At 42.7% G+C, this 17154-nt stretch overlaps 3 protein-coding genes across 3 annotated transcripts; 2 read left to right on the top strand and 1 right to left on the bottom strand.

Annotated features, from left to right (window-relative positions):
- The first annotated feature begins 37 nt into the window (after nt 1-37).
- Nucleotides 38-1125, top strand: LOC135397022 (rRNA-processing protein UTP23 homolog). Its single transcript, XM_064628323.1, has one exon. It carries the CDS (start codon nt 315-317, stop codon nt 1059-1061), a length of 747 nt encoding a protein of 248 aa, XP_064484393.1. The 5' UTR covers nt 38-314; the 3' UTR covers nt 1062-1125.
- LOC135397023 (AP-2 complex subunit sigma) lies at nt 1107-3372 on the bottom strand. The gene is made up of 4 exons (XM_064628325.1): nt 3259-3372; nt 2956-3105; nt 2041-2214; nt 1107-1673 (listed from the first exon to the last, which is right to left on the bottom strand). The coding sequence occupies exons 1-4, from the start codon at nt 3259-3261 to the stop codon at nt 1572-1574; spliced, it is 429 nt and encodes a 142-aa protein (XP_064484395.1). The 5' UTR covers nt 3262-3372; the 3' UTR covers nt 1107-1571.
- A 267-nt stretch (nt 3373-3639) lies between these two features.
- Nucleotides 3640-6052, top strand: LOC135398157 (DNA-directed RNA polymerases I and III subunit RPAC1-like). The gene is made up of 11 exons (XM_064629592.1): nt 3640-3829; nt 3965-4036; nt 4179-4286; nt 4345-4477; nt 4544-4660; nt 4719-4768; nt 5030-5095; nt 5235-5301; nt 5473-5595; nt 5696-5812; nt 5892-6052. Exons 1-11 carry the CDS (start codon nt 3770-3772, stop codon nt 6011-6013), a joined length of 1035 nt encoding a protein of 344 aa, XP_064485662.1. The 5' UTR covers nt 3640-3769; the 3' UTR covers nt 6014-6052.
- Nucleotides 6053-17154: the final 11102 nt, after the last annotated feature.

Raw genomic sequence — 17154 nt, 5'->3', positions numbered from 1 at the left:
AAAATTTTACATGGCACTCCATTTACGGAACGGTTGAAATTCCAAGTCTAAAATAGGGCTAAGCTAATGTTGCGCAAATAAATTTGGGGAAAAAATTCGCTACTTCTAATCCGTCTAAACAGTCTAATCCGATCCAATCCATTAGCAAGCCAGTCGTCAAATCGTTCATTAGTGCGTTTTTTGTTGCAATGAAATGAACGTGTGCGCTCGTTATCGACTTTGGCAATCTATATTGACGTTTTTCTTGTGCATGTGAACCTCGTATTCAATCTTGCCGTGTTTATTGACCTCCACAGTTTGCAAAGTGACTTAACATGAAGATCAACCGCTACAAACGTGTCCAGAAGCATCTAACCTTCTACAAAAACGTGTTCAGCTTCCGACCCCCTTACCAAATCCTCGTGGATGGAACTTTCTGTGCAGCTGCGTTGAAGTACAGAGTGAACATTCGCGAACAGATGCCTAAGTACTTGGGTGACGAAGTGAAACTTTGCACGACGGTATGCGCTATTATGGAGACCGAAAGGTTAGGTCCACCGATGTACGGCACGATGCTTGTCATCAAACAGTTTCCTGTCAGAATTTGCGGACATGAAAAAAATCCGATTGGAGCTGCAAGTTGCTTTCACAATATGGTACGCAAAGGGAATCCCGATCATTACATGGTAGCCACGCAGGACCCAGACTTCAGTGAACGAATTCGAGCTTTGGCCGGCGTGCCCCTGCTGTTCATGTGCAACGCGATAAGCATGGAGAAACCGTCAGCAAAATCCTTCAAAGTAGCCGCTGAAACTGCGCTGGAGAAGGTGAAGACACCTGACTACCAAACTCAGGTCCTAAATAACTTGAAGAAGAAAGAGAACCTGGTAGAAGACGAAAAGACGAGGAAGAAACGGAAAATCAGCGGCCCAAACCCGTTGTCTTGCAAGAAAAAGAAAACGCCGAGAGGACAACCCAAATCGGAAGATTCGCCCCAAAAGAAGTCGAGAAGACACAAGAGAGTCAAGGTTGCCAGGCATGTGCATGAAGAACTGCTCAAAAAAGTCATGGGATCTCAATAATGCTCTGTACATTCATGTAAATATATACTTCATTTGAGACTGGAATAAACTTCACAAAATTTTATTCAGATGCACGCACAGTGACTTCTGCTATAAATAGTTATATACATCAATGCCTAAGTACATCTCTTGCCTACAGTTTCACATAGTACAAAACACGGTTTATAACATGAACATAAGCTAAGACAACCATCTACAATACCTCTATATGAAACTTGGTTTAATGCTGCCAGAACAAAAGAACAGATTCAAGAAGCACCTTCTGCTCAAAATGAGGAATTTTGATCGTTATATACATACTGAATGGTGCATCTGAATGTTTGTGTTAACTCCCTGTGCAACTGGGTTGCATGAAGCAAGGGGGTTGTATAGCACAACTTGGAATGAGTATTGCACACACAGTTGGGGATACACAGTAATCAGAAGACAGAGACAAGGCTTAAAGACAGAAAATGTATGGTGGCAGAAGAAAAAGGAATGTCCTGTGACAGTTACTGCACTCTTCAACTTTCACTCCAGTGAATTGTAGACTAGCAGCTGCTTTAAAACTTTTGTTTGGCTCGTTTCCCGGATCTCTCCGGCAAGAAACATCTCATCCACGACACTGTAAACCTGGGAGGAAGCAAAACGTATAAGAAGAACTGAACAAATGCATTACAGGCACATCTTTTTTGGTAATGTACAGCCACCGCCATAACACACACAATTACAGGGCTTGTGCATGCGCCAGTTCCGCAAAGCGTGGGCCGCTGTGCTCGGGACTAGATTACACCATCCGTTCAGCACGCCAGCAGTGAGCGCGAGTGCGAAGCAGAGATGGGTTGCAGGTGGCCCTGTCTCGGCCCTATGTCTTGGATAGAGTCTTAAAGCCAGAGACCAAACGCTTTCATGGCGCTGGTGCCTGCACAGGCCATACGCATTACAGTTAAGTCTGATGGCGGCTGTACACGGTGCAGAGTATCGGCAGCACAAAATTAACCTTGTAGAAGTTGAACACGAGGTCCAGCTCGCAGACGTTGTGGAAATACTCGTTGAGGACTTCTACAAAGTTGTGAATCGCTTCGAGGTAAGCCAAGTTGTTGTCGTGCACATCCACGCAGATGCAAAAGTACAGGCCCGCATAGCGACGGTACACAATTTTGAAGTTGCGGAACTGAAAGAGTGCGTACGCAAATAGTGAGCATGAAGCAATCATGGTGCTGTGCCGCCACTTGCTAGTTTGTTCAAAGTCTACAAGAAACACAAACCAACATGGCAACCTGAACTTTGCATGAAAATTGCTAAAATATTACACACTGAAGCTCCTAGATGTGCCCAGCTGGGCCACATTTCTCCCAGGTGACAAATAATTTGTCAGTCATCCGACAGGATCTGTGATGCGTGTGGCAAAACGAGCAAGATCTGTTGATTTTGGGCAATTAGACCAGGCAAAGGGCCATTTTGGTGCGACAGTATTTTGAAACAGTAATCTTTACACATCCAATCTTTTGTGAAGCCATCATGTTACACCAATATTGGATGGATCTGCATTTATCGTCTCCCAGATGTCACTTTTTCACTACTACTACTACTACTACTACTACTACAAACAGTTACGAGCACTTGTAACCGTTTGCGATCATTCCTGCATGAAAGGATGTGTAACTCCTGCAGCAATATTGACGTGTGAATGCTTTGTTTTTAACTATCAAACAGCATGTTTGTTTGCAGCTTTGCTTATACTTGCTACTCACTTAGCTTTTACTTGCGTCATTTCATGGCCACTCGCTCACACATTCACATATGTATGGTGGCGAATGCGTCAAACTGAATTTAGTATTATGCAAATTTTTTGTGCGTACAACATTCAAGCATGATGAAGTGAATCTGAAACAGTCGGGTTACATGCAGTTACCTCAACGAAGTTTGTGTGCTTAGCATCACGCACTGTGACCACAGCGTGAACTTCTTCAATCAATTTTTGCTTCTCGTCGTCGTCAAAGTTCATATACCATTTCGCAAGACGAGTCTTTCCAGCTCGGTTCTGGATAAGGATGAATCGTATCTGCAAAGAACAGGGACAGCAACCTCTAGGTGAAGGTGCTTCATGAGCATTCAGGCCTAATGAAAGCGGCCTTTATGAGCCGTTTTGGACTGTTTAGACAAAAGGTACATCGAGTACCCGTCTACGAGGCTTCACATACGCGAATTTACTCACCATTATTTGTAAAAACTCTGTTTTGTGAAGCACACCGGCTAAAATTGAACACCCACCGCCCCCAGGAACCGGAATACGAAAACAGACAGGGATAGGTGACGCTACAGTCGCCGCGCTCTAGACTGTTAAATACTATACCCATCCCAACAACATGTTTTTTTTTTGTGTTTTTTTTTCACCGGGTTTTCCCTCCTAACTATATTTATAGGTATATTTCTAAATATATGTATTTTAGTAAGAAAATAAGCTGCTGCAGCTGATCTAAACATGGTCCGTTCGTGAAATGAGTGTACATTGGTTCTCTATGCGTTGGTTACGAAGTTACGTTTACTGGCGGAATGATACATGCATGAATATCAGGGCTGAAATTATGTTGCTGAAATCGTCTGCACACCATGCTGTTTTGAGCGTTCTGTCGCTACCTCCGTGGTCGTTACTGTTTACAAAGTTCTACAATAAGCACTTATCGTGCATTCATACTTCAGTGTGTTGCAAAAACACAGATCTGAGCATGGATCACTTGCTTAAACTGAGAACTACTCTAGAAATGCGCGAACATGACTTAATGAATGTGAGTAAACACTGGAACTCATGCATGTTACACCATTTTTACTTGCGCAGTATATCTGAATACTTGCATCAAATGTAGCCAGAGAGTTCAAACAGTGATGTCCAGTTCTTATACGCTGTATTAATTCAATCTCAGACAGAAACGTCGGATTATCCTGGCACATTTCACGGAGTGGATGACAGCTGGAGCCAGAAAAAGTTTGAAAAGGTAAAGGACACTTGTGTTCCTCAACGAAATGGAAATGTGAGCAGCAAAGATCGTATTGTTGCACACGGAATGTTGAACACCTCATTTTTTTACATCGTATGTAATGACGCGTTTAAACTTTTTTTCCCCTTCTTTTATACAGGCATTCAAAGTGGGCATTGTATATTTGGATGACGAAAGAATGGAGTTCGACATGATTGGCCTAAACCCGGCGATTGCAAATGCAATACGGCGGATACTCTTATCGGAGGTCTGCTCTTCATGATGCTTGCGGCAGAAAAATCGTGTACTGACCACATCGCTTTCAGGTTCCAACAATGGCTCCAGATAAGGTGTACATGTACAACAACACAAGTATTATTCAAGACGAAGTGCTTGCGCATCGCATCGGGCTCGTTCCGTTCAAGATTGATCCACGCATGTTTGAGTATCGCGATAAAGGTCAGCAACACATTGGTGTTGATGAGCCTCAAAATGAAGTGTGAGAGCCTTCATATTTACTTTCAGGTACCGAAGGCTCTCCCGAAGATACCGTAGAATTTGAACTGAAAATAAAGTGCACCAAGAACCCTCATGCTCCTAAAGATGCGTGTACACCAGATGAGCTCTATAGGGATCATATTGGTGAGCAGTTTGGCATCTAAGATGTTTCTTATTAATAAAATAACATTATTATTGTCAGTCTACACAAAGCACTTGAAGTGGATACCGCTCGGCAGCCAAGCCGAAATTGTAAGTAGAAATTTTCACTACTCATTTTCGATAAACTCCCGTTGTAAGAGGCGTACAGGGAATCTAGTAGTTCACACATCACACACACAATAGTCCATACAGACATCAGTAGTCCACACAGTCTTGGCAGAGATTGGCCATGAGGCGAGCTGTCCATAACAAACCCTCACATGAAAAAAAATGTTCCTGTTATAATAATACATGAGCTGAAGCTCTGTTATGATACCAGGAAGAAGCCTTAAAGTTGTATTCTGTTCACAGTTTGCAAGCTGTCCTCCGAAGCCAGTTCATGATGATATCATCCTTGCGAAGTTAAGGCCTGGCCATGTAAGTTTTTTTTTATTTTTATGTTGGTATTTGAACACTTTGGAGTGTGTAAGTCTATTTTCCTGTGACTATCAGCCCACTAGCAATCAAGGCCACAATTTATTGAAATGACTCATCATTACGAAACATTTTCGTGCAGGAAATAGACCTAAAATTACACTGTATGAAAGGACTAGGAAGGGACCATGCTAAATTTTCTCCAGTGGGCAAGTATACAATTATTTTTGCACTTGCGTACAATGCTTTGGCAACACTGCGGTATGAACTATGCTGCAAATGCATGCGGAATGGCTGTGAAAGCCCTGCTGGCATTTGTGTCCCTTGATATTGATTTCTGTAACGTTAATGTAACACATATTGCTTGTATCTTGAAACAGCAACAGCATCTTACCGTCTGCTCCCACAAATCGCACTGCTTCGAGAGGTCGAAGGCGAACAAGCAGAACGTCTGAAGGGCAGTTTTTCTGAAGGAGTTATAGATATTGAGGAAACAGGCGATGGTAAGTAATAGCATAAATAATAATAAATAAATAAAATAAGTAATAAATAAAATGGCGAGTAATCCTGGAGTTTGCGCGCCACCACGAATGTTTCTTGAAGGTAGGAAAGTCGCAAAGGTGGCGAATGCTAGAGTGGATACATGCAGCCGAAACGTGTTCAGGTTCGAGGACCTGAAGGATGCAGTGGAGCTGACCCGAGTCAAAGATCACTTCATCTGTAAGTAGAAGACCCTCATGCCATAGTTCTGTTGTGCCCATTTGGAATCTCCTTATAATCTGCTGTATTCACGTTCTAGTTTCCGTCGAGTCTACGGGAGCTCTCCCCCCGAATGTTCTCGTCACAGAAGCAATTAAAGTGCTCATGGGAAAATGCCAGCTATTCCTCGGTGAAATAGAACAAGTTGAATCAGGAAGTTAACTTGGCCCCAAGCTGTGAATAAAAGAACTGTTTGCAAGTGAAAATATTCTTGCTTTGGCTTTTCTTCTGCATTCGAACTTTCAGACGCAAAATAAGCCGAGAAATGTCAGAGAATTTAGACCACATACTTGTTACCATTTCTTATTTTAATGCTTCTGCTACAGCAGGCCTCTATGCCACATGTTTGTTCCCACTTACCGTATATTCACACGAGCGACATTCTAGCAGAAGATGCGCAAAGCGTCATGGCTTTCTGCCGTCACGAGAGCGCGAGCACTCAACGTCATGTCTTTCACTGCAAAAGATATTCCGTAGCAGACGACAGGTCCGACGTTGTCGTCTGCTAAATGCGCGCCACCCCCGACATTCCGGAGCCGCGCGAATGCTCAACACAAGATGCGGCCGAGCTACCTGCCCGTGAGTAATTTCTTTCGTTTTTTTTTCTTTTTCTTCCACTAGAATATTCCGTGGACGCCGCTTATGTGAATACGCGGTTTTGGCAGAAATCTTTCTCAGAAAGAAATGTCTTGTCCAAATGCAACCGTGAAAGTGTAAGCCCTCTGGTGTCATTCTTGGTACTCTAGAAATGCTATTTGTTTTATTTTGTAGTATAACTCATACCCTTGTCACACTGGCACATTTAGGGCCTTTTATCTCAACTGCTTTAGTAGATAGAGCAACAAGTTCGATGCCGGTGAGAGCGCGAAACGGTGCTGCGTGAATGTTTTCTGTGTCATTTGTGGAATTTCCAAAAGGCCTTGAGATAAGAGGTTCTGAACGTGCCCGTGTGTCAGGGGTATCAGTCGTTCAAATGATGTGCACGCAAAATACGAATACAGTCAGTGAACACCACGCGCTTTCACAAATGTTCCAAAGAACCCGCAAAACTTCAGGTTCTCGGATTTTACTTTCGGGTTGTCCGAAAGTTGATAATGTCACCATGAGCCCCTACCTGTTTTTCCTAATAACAGCGCACGCACCTTCCTGTTCCCGCTCTCAATTCACGTCGAATTACACGCACTGAACCGGGTCAACGCCTAAATAAATTAAACGAAGCCCAAGACAACCCATGATTGTGAATGAAGGCATCGGCCCGTGGTTTCCTTTTTTTTTTTTTTCTTTACCTGAGAGTACATCAAGGATTTTCCCAGCTCCTAACACACCATATCCAGAGATCTCGCAGCACCTCCCCCCCCCCCTCCTAAAAAAATTCCCTGCCGTTTCTCCCTGATTTTCGTGCGGTACATTCCTCTCCTCCAGGGAGGGAAAGGACGAAGGTGTGGCTCCTTCCTGAAAGGTGTGGATGAGTGCAACGAACACGGTGTTACAAGAAGAAGAAAAAAAAGAAAAAGAAAGAAAAGGAGCAAACGCCAGCTACACTGGGAATCGGCCTGACGCCAACCTCTTGAGCTCCTCCGCGTGATGCGGTGATTTTATTTCGTATACAGTCAACCCTCGATTTATGAACACCCTCGGTTCCCCGAAAAATCGTTCATAAATCGAGGGATTCATAAATCGAAAATTCAGTTAACTGAGTACTATCGAGCAAATGCAACAGTATTTCCGAGTTGGGATTGTGTTTATAATGCCATATATTGTGTAATTTTACTTTTGACCATGCCTTCTGCTGTATCAATCTCACGAAGAACAGACGTTAGCGCATTCACACTCTGTTCATTATGCAATACTAAATTGTTTAATTTTGCTTTGGATCATGCCTTCCGCTGTGTCAATCTTGGAAATAAGAGATGTCACCACATTCGCACTGGACTGGTCTCGGATTTCCTCCGGGATTTTTAACCTCCGTTTATTAATCTCCGGGTGACAGCGGCCACCTTATTCATCAACTGAGGTCAGGAACACTTGGTCGCACCTTGTGCGACCCCCGAAAACCCGTTTGTTGTTCGGATTTCGAGGGGTTAAGAACCGAGGGTGCAATACCTGGAAAACGCTTTGTCCGTTCATGCGTCATTCATAAGACCACGGAATTATTCCTTTGAAGGTTTCTGTTGACCTCGGAACGATCCGTTCATAAATCGAGGGCAAAAACGCTGGGCAACTCCTAGTTGGTTCCCAGAAATTCCGTTCATTATTCGAATATCGAGGTTCATAAATCGAGGGAAAAATGAATGGAAAAAGTTTGGTTCCCCGTACTCGTTTTCATAAAACGAGGGAATTCATAAATCAAAGGTTCATAAATCGAGGGTTGACTGTATATGGCGCCTATATACTTGACTTTTTTATGTTAGCCGAACATCTTTTTTAGCTTTCTAAGATTGCTTCGAATAGATATAGGAAATCCACCAGCGAAGAGGGTGAGACGAGAGGTCGCCCACTTGTAGGAACAGCGTTTTTGTCGGGACTATACCTGCGTCACCAGGATCTTCCAAACGGTTCCGGAACATTTGATCGAACGTCCTTTGGTCGAAAGCCATTTGATCGAACGCGGGACATTTGGTCGAAAGCCATTTGATCGAATACCGTTTGATCGAAACCGCAGCGGTCATTTGATCGATTTTTGTTTTTATTGATTCGCTTGGAGCGTTGATGAAACAAAAAGAAGAAAACAACAAAAGAAAGCTTCAGTTCTAAATGCTGTTATCCTAAGGAATATTTCACTCTGTAATCCGCTTGGCCATAAAAACATTCCTCATCCTAATCCACTTTTTCGCATCCAGAAGGCGATCCAATGGCCTTGGTTGTTCACCCTATCCCGTTCGACAACTTGATAGGTTTTTTCCTTTCTGACAAATATAGTGACTAAACATGGCATACATGCCTTTCACCCCTAGTCCCACTTTGCCAAATAATAATTGATGTCAATTGTCAAATAAAAACATTTTTGACAAATAAATAAATCAAATAAATAAATGATATTTTTGTATGAGTTATTCGCGTCGAACGTGGACAAATTTTAACAATGTATTATTAATGTTTGAAGTTAACTGACCATTGGTTTGGAGAAAGAACAGTTTTAGTTTATTTACTACATCACCATTACTTATTGTGGTTTAGTCTATTTACTTTGCGCCTATGTGCAAGTGAATCTAAATTTGGTTCTTCCAACATACGTGTAACCGAAGAAGTCCTTCAAAACCTAGACATTATAAGCCGGGGAGCAGATCTTTGTACTTTGTCTATCTTTTTTATTATTATTTTTTTTTCATGGCGTGGATGTGTAGGTATCTCAGACTGCAGATGCATACTCTAAACAAGGTTGAACTAAGGTTTTATATGGCTGTTAACATAATATATTTATTTTATACTATGGCGAAATTTCCTTCGTAGCATTCACAGAGTGCCTTTCGTGCACATATCACTATCCTATTTCGGATCGTCACCTTTAAATTTGTCGCCAGCAATGAAAAGGGTGCCCAGAAGAAGAACAGACTATTGGCTGCTTACAACTTCAGGCCATTTTCTTCAATATGTGTCCTACTGGTTCGCGGGATACTTCCGCATTGTTCTATTCAATTCAATTCAATTTTATTCGATTTTATTTTCCTTTCGGATGGGATAGAGTAAAAAGCCAGAAGGCTGTGCTGTTCGTGGATGACAAAGGTCTGCAAATAACCAGTAGTCTGCCCTCTTTAGCTGAAAAAAAAAAAAAAGCAAGACGCAAACAAACAAAAAGGCAGAGGACACTGATTGCCTGCTCCGTATGCTCGAGTCAAAAGTCACAGAAAAAGAGGTGCTAAGGACACGCTGCGAGCTTCGAACTCCATTCGAACAAACGTATTTCGAACAAACGGCGTCGATCAACCGGCTTTCGATCAAATGGCTTTCGACCAAGCGGCGTTCGATCAAACGCCTTCGATCAAACGGCGTTCGACCAAATGGGCGGACACCCTTCCAAACGCATAGAAGTCGTGGAGGGTAGCACCCCGATTCGTCCAAATGTTTATTTCGTCCAAGTATTCACAACGTCCAAGTACTCAGCACGTCCGAAAAAAATTGGACATAGTGGGCATTGGACGAACTGAACCAAAGGGGGGAAAACTTGACCAACCCGTCCAAATAACCGTACCGTCCAAATGCTTGTTTCGTCCGAAAAGGGAGGGGGATCTCCGAATGCGAGTGAACAATTGCTTCGTTTACGATTGAAGGTAGGATTTAAACATTCACACCGAAAGATGCCGTGCCATACACCAAGTAAAACGAAAAACAAATGCTCAGCCTGCTCTGTTTATTTATTTTTCTTTCTTTCTTTTTTTTCATTCCAACAACTGACTTATTAGTTGAAGGTAAGATTTAAACATTCCCACTGAAAGATGTTATACACCGAGTAAAACGAGAAACAAATGCTCAGCCTGCTCCGTTTAGTTTTTTTTTTTTTTTTCCTTTGAACAACTAACTTATTAGTTAGCATGGCCCAGCAAGTGGGACATGCGCTGCAGGTATGCCTTGATGACATGAGCAAACTGCTCTGTTACGTCTGTGAAGGGTGCTTCGTTTCCAAGCATCGTTTCCCCTGAGCTGTATTTGGTATCATCTCATATGGCCCAAGTGTGCATAAGGCCCAAGTGATCAGAACGCCCAAATGTTCATAAGACCCGAAAAAATGTTGGGCCTTTTGAGCATTTGGGTCAAATGCGAAGGGCAGGGTAAGGTGTCCAGAAGGCCAAAATATTCATATGGCACGAATGCTCATATGGCCCGAAAACCAGGAGGGAAGACTAGGAGTGACCTAGATACTGTATTTTCTTTGCACATATGCGCAATATTAATTAAATGCTGAATGCGACAGTAACTGAACTAAAAAAAATTAATAAAAGTAACTTAACTAAAAATATTAATAAAAGTACTGAAATGAAGAAAAAAAATTTCTAGCAAATAAGATATAAATGTGACAAAAAGTAAAATACAAATAAATATTGAATCCTTACAGCGTTCAATATTTCGCTCGGTACAGATTGGTAAGCTCTGTGCCTAATATATTTATTGAACAACTGATTCGTTTGCCGCATTAAAAGCTTTTCAACTTTCGCTTGAATACTGCTATGACGCACAATATGTAGCGCTTTTTCTGCGAAGGTATCCAAGCCGGGCTCGGCAGTAGCGTAGCTAGAAAAAAATATTTCTGGAGGGGTTCAGGAGGAAATTTGCATAGGAGATAAGGGTTTACTCCTCGTTTCTCTCTTCCAGATGCGCTACCAAAGGTACGATTTCGGGAGGGGTCTGAACGTCGCAAACCACGCCTACGCATGGGACCGTTTTTTCCGCTCTAACCCATCGGTGTAATTTTTTTCGAGACCATTTGTTCCGTCACCAAATTTTCCGGGGCCATTTTTTCGGGGCCGTTCGACCAAATGGCGCTCTATCAAATAGGCGGACACCTTCGAATTGATTCTGTAACTGAACTCTTTGGAGACTACATTTCACAAAACGGAAGAAGCGCATTGTTTGTGTTCACGTGAGATGCGCGCTGCAGAAGGGGCATATTCCACTGAGTGACCGAGTGCAATTGTCCAAAATGGGCACTGCTTGATGAACATAATAAATCTCAGTCCCGAGCAAAATACCAAGCCGTAGCGATTCTCGGCAAAGTGTGGAATTCCTGCGCAGTCACACATGAAAAGCGATTTTACAGAAAAATATTTCTCGCATATAACTCGCACTGATAAAAGTACCGCATTTTTCTGTGTACAAGCTCCGTTATATATAAAAAAATTTCTCTGAAGAACTCCTGCGCAGGATGATGACGCGCATATGATGACATTAGATGACGCGCAGGACTTCTTCAGAGAACTTCTTTCAATGTATAACGGCGCTTATACACTGAAAAATACGGTCGAAAAAATACACTGTGAGTCTTCCTTTCTGGTTTTCGGGCCATATGACCATTGGGGCTTCTGGGCGTTAGGGCCTTCTGGACACCTTATCCTGTCTTGCTCATTTGACCCAAATGCGCAAAAGGCCCAATTTTTTTTCGGGTCTTATGAACATGTGGACGTTTTGGTCACTTGGGCATTATGCCGTCCGTAACGTCATGTGGGGTTGGCTCTTGAATTTCATGCGCAGCGAATTATGCCACCCTTCGGCGTGATTGTTTGTGCGGAGATCGTCCTCATCCGCAAACTAATTCCAGAGATGAACGTTGGTAAGCCACTGCCGCTCGAAGTAGTCTACAGGACCGCAAGTTTCCTTTCAGATCCCTAGATGTTTCCAAGAAAGATCACTGACATTGGGAAACAACACATAGTTAACTGGACGGTCACTGTAGGTCAGCGGTCCTGTGAACGGGTTTGTGTTTTCTGTGATTCCCCGTTTGATCGATAATCCATTTGCTTTCATGAATACAGTCACCTGCCATTCACCCAGTGTCAAAACGTCCGCTTGGCCATAAAAACATTCCTCATCCTAATCCACTTTTTCGCATCCAGAAGGCGATCCAATGGCCTTGGTTGTTCACCCTATCCCGTTCGACAACTTGATAGGTTTTTTCCTTTCTGACAAATATAGTGACTAAACATGGCATACATGCCTTTCACCCCTAGTCCCACTTTGCCAAATAATAATTGATGTCAATTGTCAAATAAAAACATTTTTGACAAATAAATAAATCAAATAAATAAATGATATTTTTGTATGAGTTATTCGCGTCGAACGTGGACAAATTTTAACAATGTATTATTAATGTTTGAAGTTAACTGACCATTGGTTTGGAGAAAGAACAGTTTTAGTTTATTTACTACATCACCATTACTTATTGTGGTTTAGTCTATTTACTTTGCGCCTATGTGCAAGTGAATCTAAATTTGGTTCTTCCAACATACGTGTAACCGAAGAAGTCCTTCAAAACCTAGACATTATAAGCCGGGGAGCAGATCTTTGTACTTTGTCTATCTTTTTTATTATTATTTTTTTTTCATGGCGTGGATGTGTAGGTATCTCAGACTGCAGATGCATACTCTAAACAAGGTTGAACTAAGGTTTTATATGGCTGTTAACATAATATATTTATTTTATACTATGGCGAAATTTCCTTCGTAGCATTCACAGAGTGCCTTTCGTGCACATATCACTATCCTATTTCGGATCGTCACCTTTAAATTTGTCGCCAGCAATGAAAAGGGTGCCCAGAAGAAGAACAGACTATTGGCTGCTTACAACTTCAGGCCATTTTCTTCAATATGTGTCCTACTGGTTCGCGGGATACTTCCGCATTGTTCTATTCAATTCAATTCAATTTTATTCGATTTTATTTTCCTTTCGGATGGGATAGAGTAAAAAGCCAGAAGGCTGTGCTGTTCGTGGATGACAAAGGTCTGCAAATAACCAGTAGTCTGCCCTCTTTAGCTGAAAAAAAAAAAAAAGCAAGACGCAAACAAACAAAAAGGCAGAGGACACTGATTGCCTGCTCCGTATGCTCGAGTCAAAAGTCACAGAAAAAGAGGTGCTAAGGACACGCTGCGAGCTTCGAACTCCATTCGAACAAACGTATTTCGAACAAACGGCGTCGATCAACCGGCTTTCGATCAAATGGCTTTCGACCAAGCGGCGTTCGATCAAACGCCTTCGATCAAACGGCGTTCGACCAAATGGGCGGACACCCTTCCAAACGCATAGAAGTCGTGGAGGGTAGCACCCCGATTCGTCCAAATGTTTATTTCGTCCAAGTATTCACAACGTCCAAGTACTCAGCACGTCCGAAAAAAATTGGACATAGTGGGCATTGGACGAACTGAACCAAAGGGGGGAAAACTTGACCAACCCGTCCAAATAACCGTACCGTCCAAATGCTTGTTTCGTCCGAAAAGGGAGGGGGATCTCCGAATGCGAGTGAACAATTGCTTCGTTTACGATTGAAGGTAGGATTTAAACATTCACACCGAAAGATGCCGTGCCATACACCAAGTAAAACGAAAAACAAATGCTCAGCCTGCTCTGTTTATTTATTTTTCTTTCTTTCTTTTTTTTCATTCCAACAACTGACTTATTAGTTGAAGGTAAGATTTAAACATTCCCACTGAAAGATGTTATACACCGAGTAAAACGAGAAACAAATGCTCAGCCTGCTCCGTTTAGTTTTTTTTTTTTTTTTCCTTTGAACAACTAACTTATTAGTTAGCATGGCCCAGCAAGTGGGACATGCGCTGCAGGTATGCCTTGATGACATGAGCAAACTGCTCTGTTACGTCTGTGAAGGGTGCTTCGTTTCCAAGCATCGTTTCCCCTGAGCTGTATTTGGTATCATCTCATATGGCCCAAGTGTGCATAAGGCCCAAGTGATCAGAACGCCCAAATGTTCATAAGACCCGAAAAAATGTTGGGCCTTTTGAGCATTTGGGTCAAATGCGAAGGGCAGGGTAAGGTGTCCAGAAGGCCAAAATATTCATATGGCACGAATGCTCATATGGCCCGAAAACCAGGAGGGAAGACTAGGAGTGACCTAGATACTGTATTTTCTTTGCACATATGCGCAATATTAATTAAATGCTGAATGCGACAGTAACTGAACTAAAAAAAATTAATAAAAGTAACTTAACTAAAAATATTAATAAAAGTACTGAAATGAAGAAAAAAAATTTCTAGCAAATAAGATATAAATGTGACAAAAAGTAAAATACAAATAAATATTGAATCCTTACAGCGTTCAATATTTCGCTCGGTACAGATTGGTAAGCTCTGTGCCTAATATATTTATTGAACAACTGATTCGTTTGCCGCATTAAAAGCTTTTCAACTTTCGCTTGAATACTGCTATGACGCACAATATGTAGCGCTTTTTCTGCGAAGGTATCCAAGCCGGGCTCGGCAGTAGCGTAGCTAGAAAAAAATATTTCTGGAGGGGTTCAGGAGGAAATTTGCATAGGAGATAAGGGTTTACTCCTCGTTTCTCTCTTCCAGATGCGCTACCAAAGGTACGATTTCGGGAGGGGTCTGAACGTCGCAAACCACGCCTACGCATGGGACCGTTTTTTCCGCTCTAACCCATCGGTGTAATTTTTTTCGAGACCATTTGTTCCGTCACCAAATTTTCCGGGGCCATTTTTTCGGGGCCGTTCGACCAAATGGCGCTCTATCAAATAGGCGTCACCTTCGAATTGATTCTGTAACTGAACTCTTTGGAGACTACATTTCACAAAACGGAAGAAGCGCATTGTTTGTGTTCACGTGAGATGCGCGCTGCAGAAGGGGCATATTCCACTGAGTGACCGAGTGCAATTGTCCAAAATGGGCACTGCTTGATGAACATAATAAATCTCAGTCCCGAGCAAAATACCAAGCCGTAGCGATTCTCGGCAAAGTGTGGAATTCCTGCGCAGTCACACATGAAAAGCGATTTTACAGAAAAATATTTCTCGCATATAACTCGCACTGATAAAAGTACCGCATTTTTCTGTGTACAAGCTCCGTTATATATAAAAAAATTTCTCTGAAGAACTCCTGCGCAGGATGATGACGCGCATATGATGACATTAGATGACGCGCAGGACTTCTTCAGAGAACTTCTTTCAATGTATAACGGCGCTTATACACTGAAAAATACGGTCGAAAAAATACACTGTGAGTCTTCCTTTCTGGTTTTCGGGCCATATGACCATTGGGGCTTCTGGGCGTTAGGGCCTTCTGGACACCTTATCCTGTCTTGCTCATTTGACCCAAATGCGCAAAAGGCCCAATTTTTTTTCGGGTCTTATGAACATGTGGACGTTTTGGTCACTTGGGCATTATGCCGTCCGTAACGTCATGTGGGGTTGGCTCTTGAATTTCATGCGCAGCGAATTATGCCACCCTTCGGCGTGATTGTTTGTGCGGAGATCGTCCTCATCCGCAAACTAATTCCAGAGATGAACGTTGGTAAGCCACTGCCGCTCGAAGTAGTCTACAGGACCGCAAGTTTCCTTTCAGATCCCTAGATGTTTCCAAGAAAGATCACTGACATTGGGAAACAACACATAGTTAACTGGACGGTCACTGTAGGTCAGCGGTCCTGTGAACGGGTTTGTGTTTTCTGTGATTCCCCGTTTGATCGATAATCCATTTGCTTTCATGAATACAGTCACCTGCCATTCACCCAGTGTCAAAACGGCCTGTGCTTTCATGAATGCAGCCAGGCAGTCGCCTGCCGAAAGATTTTGGGAATTCCCCCATTTGGACGAAATGGGCTATTGGACGGTACGGGTATTGGACGCGCTGGGCAAGTTTCTCCTCGCCTGTTCATTTCGTCCAAGTGTTCAGTACGTCCGATTTTTTTCGGACGAATTAAATATTTGGACGTTGTGAGTACTTGGACGAAATAAACGTTTGGACGAAATGGGGCGTAACCGGTTCTCCCCTCCTGCTCATTTCCACCAAACGCTCAAAACCACCAAATTTTTTTCGGTGCATATGAGCGTTTGGAGGTTTTGAGCGTTTGGAGGTTATGAGCATTTGGTGCATATGAGGCACAACCCAGACGGGTACAGGTTTTGGGTCATCCAACGTGCAACTAGCAAGGATTGTCGAAAGATGGAAAATCCAGGGAACCGGTCTCGAAAAATTGGCCGTATCTCAAAATAACGTGATCGAAGTCCCCGTTGCAAAATAAACTACTGTAAATAAATGTTATCTGGCTGTTTCTGCGCGGAAACTGCCACAGCCCACTTAAACTAACCTGAACATGAAAATGCAAACACCGAACTTTTACTAACCTAACAATCAGCTAACTAACGTGCTGTTCCGTCGCGTCCGTTTCATTTATCTCCTATTTCTTAATTTCATTTATTTATTTTTTTATTTATGTATTTCCGGAATAGCAAGCCGACGTCCCGTTAACTGACCTTTAGCCTGTTTCATTTCGTCCAAGTGTTCAGTAGGTCCGATTTTTTTCGGACGAATTAAATATTTGGACGTTGTGAGTACTTGGACGAAATAAACGTTTGGACGAAATGGGGCGTAACCGTCGTGGAGAGATGCGTCCGCTTCCGAAGCCATAACGATGATGAAAATAAACACCACGTGGCTTCAAAGGCACGTTTGTCATTGGGAGCGGAACTTCGCTTTGTTCACGGAAAAGGTCAAGAACTCGAAAGGAAGCAGAACTCGCAAAATGGCGAGGAAGCAGGCGAGCTGGTGATGACGGACATCCATAATTAAAACGGAGAGACCGAGGGACACGTCGTATATGTGACCGTATCGTTTTTGTTTTCTTCAGT

This window comes from Ornithodoros turicata, chromosome 6 (assembly GCF_037126465.1).
Source record: "Ornithodoros turicata isolate Travis chromosome 6, ASM3712646v1, whole genome shotgun sequence".
Lineage (NCBI taxonomy): Eukaryota > Metazoa > Arthropoda > Arachnida > Ixodida > Argasidae > Ornithodoros > Ornithodoros turicata.
The sequence above is the reverse complement of the archived record's forward strand: the minus strand, read 5'-3'. Positions and strand labels throughout refer to the sequence as shown.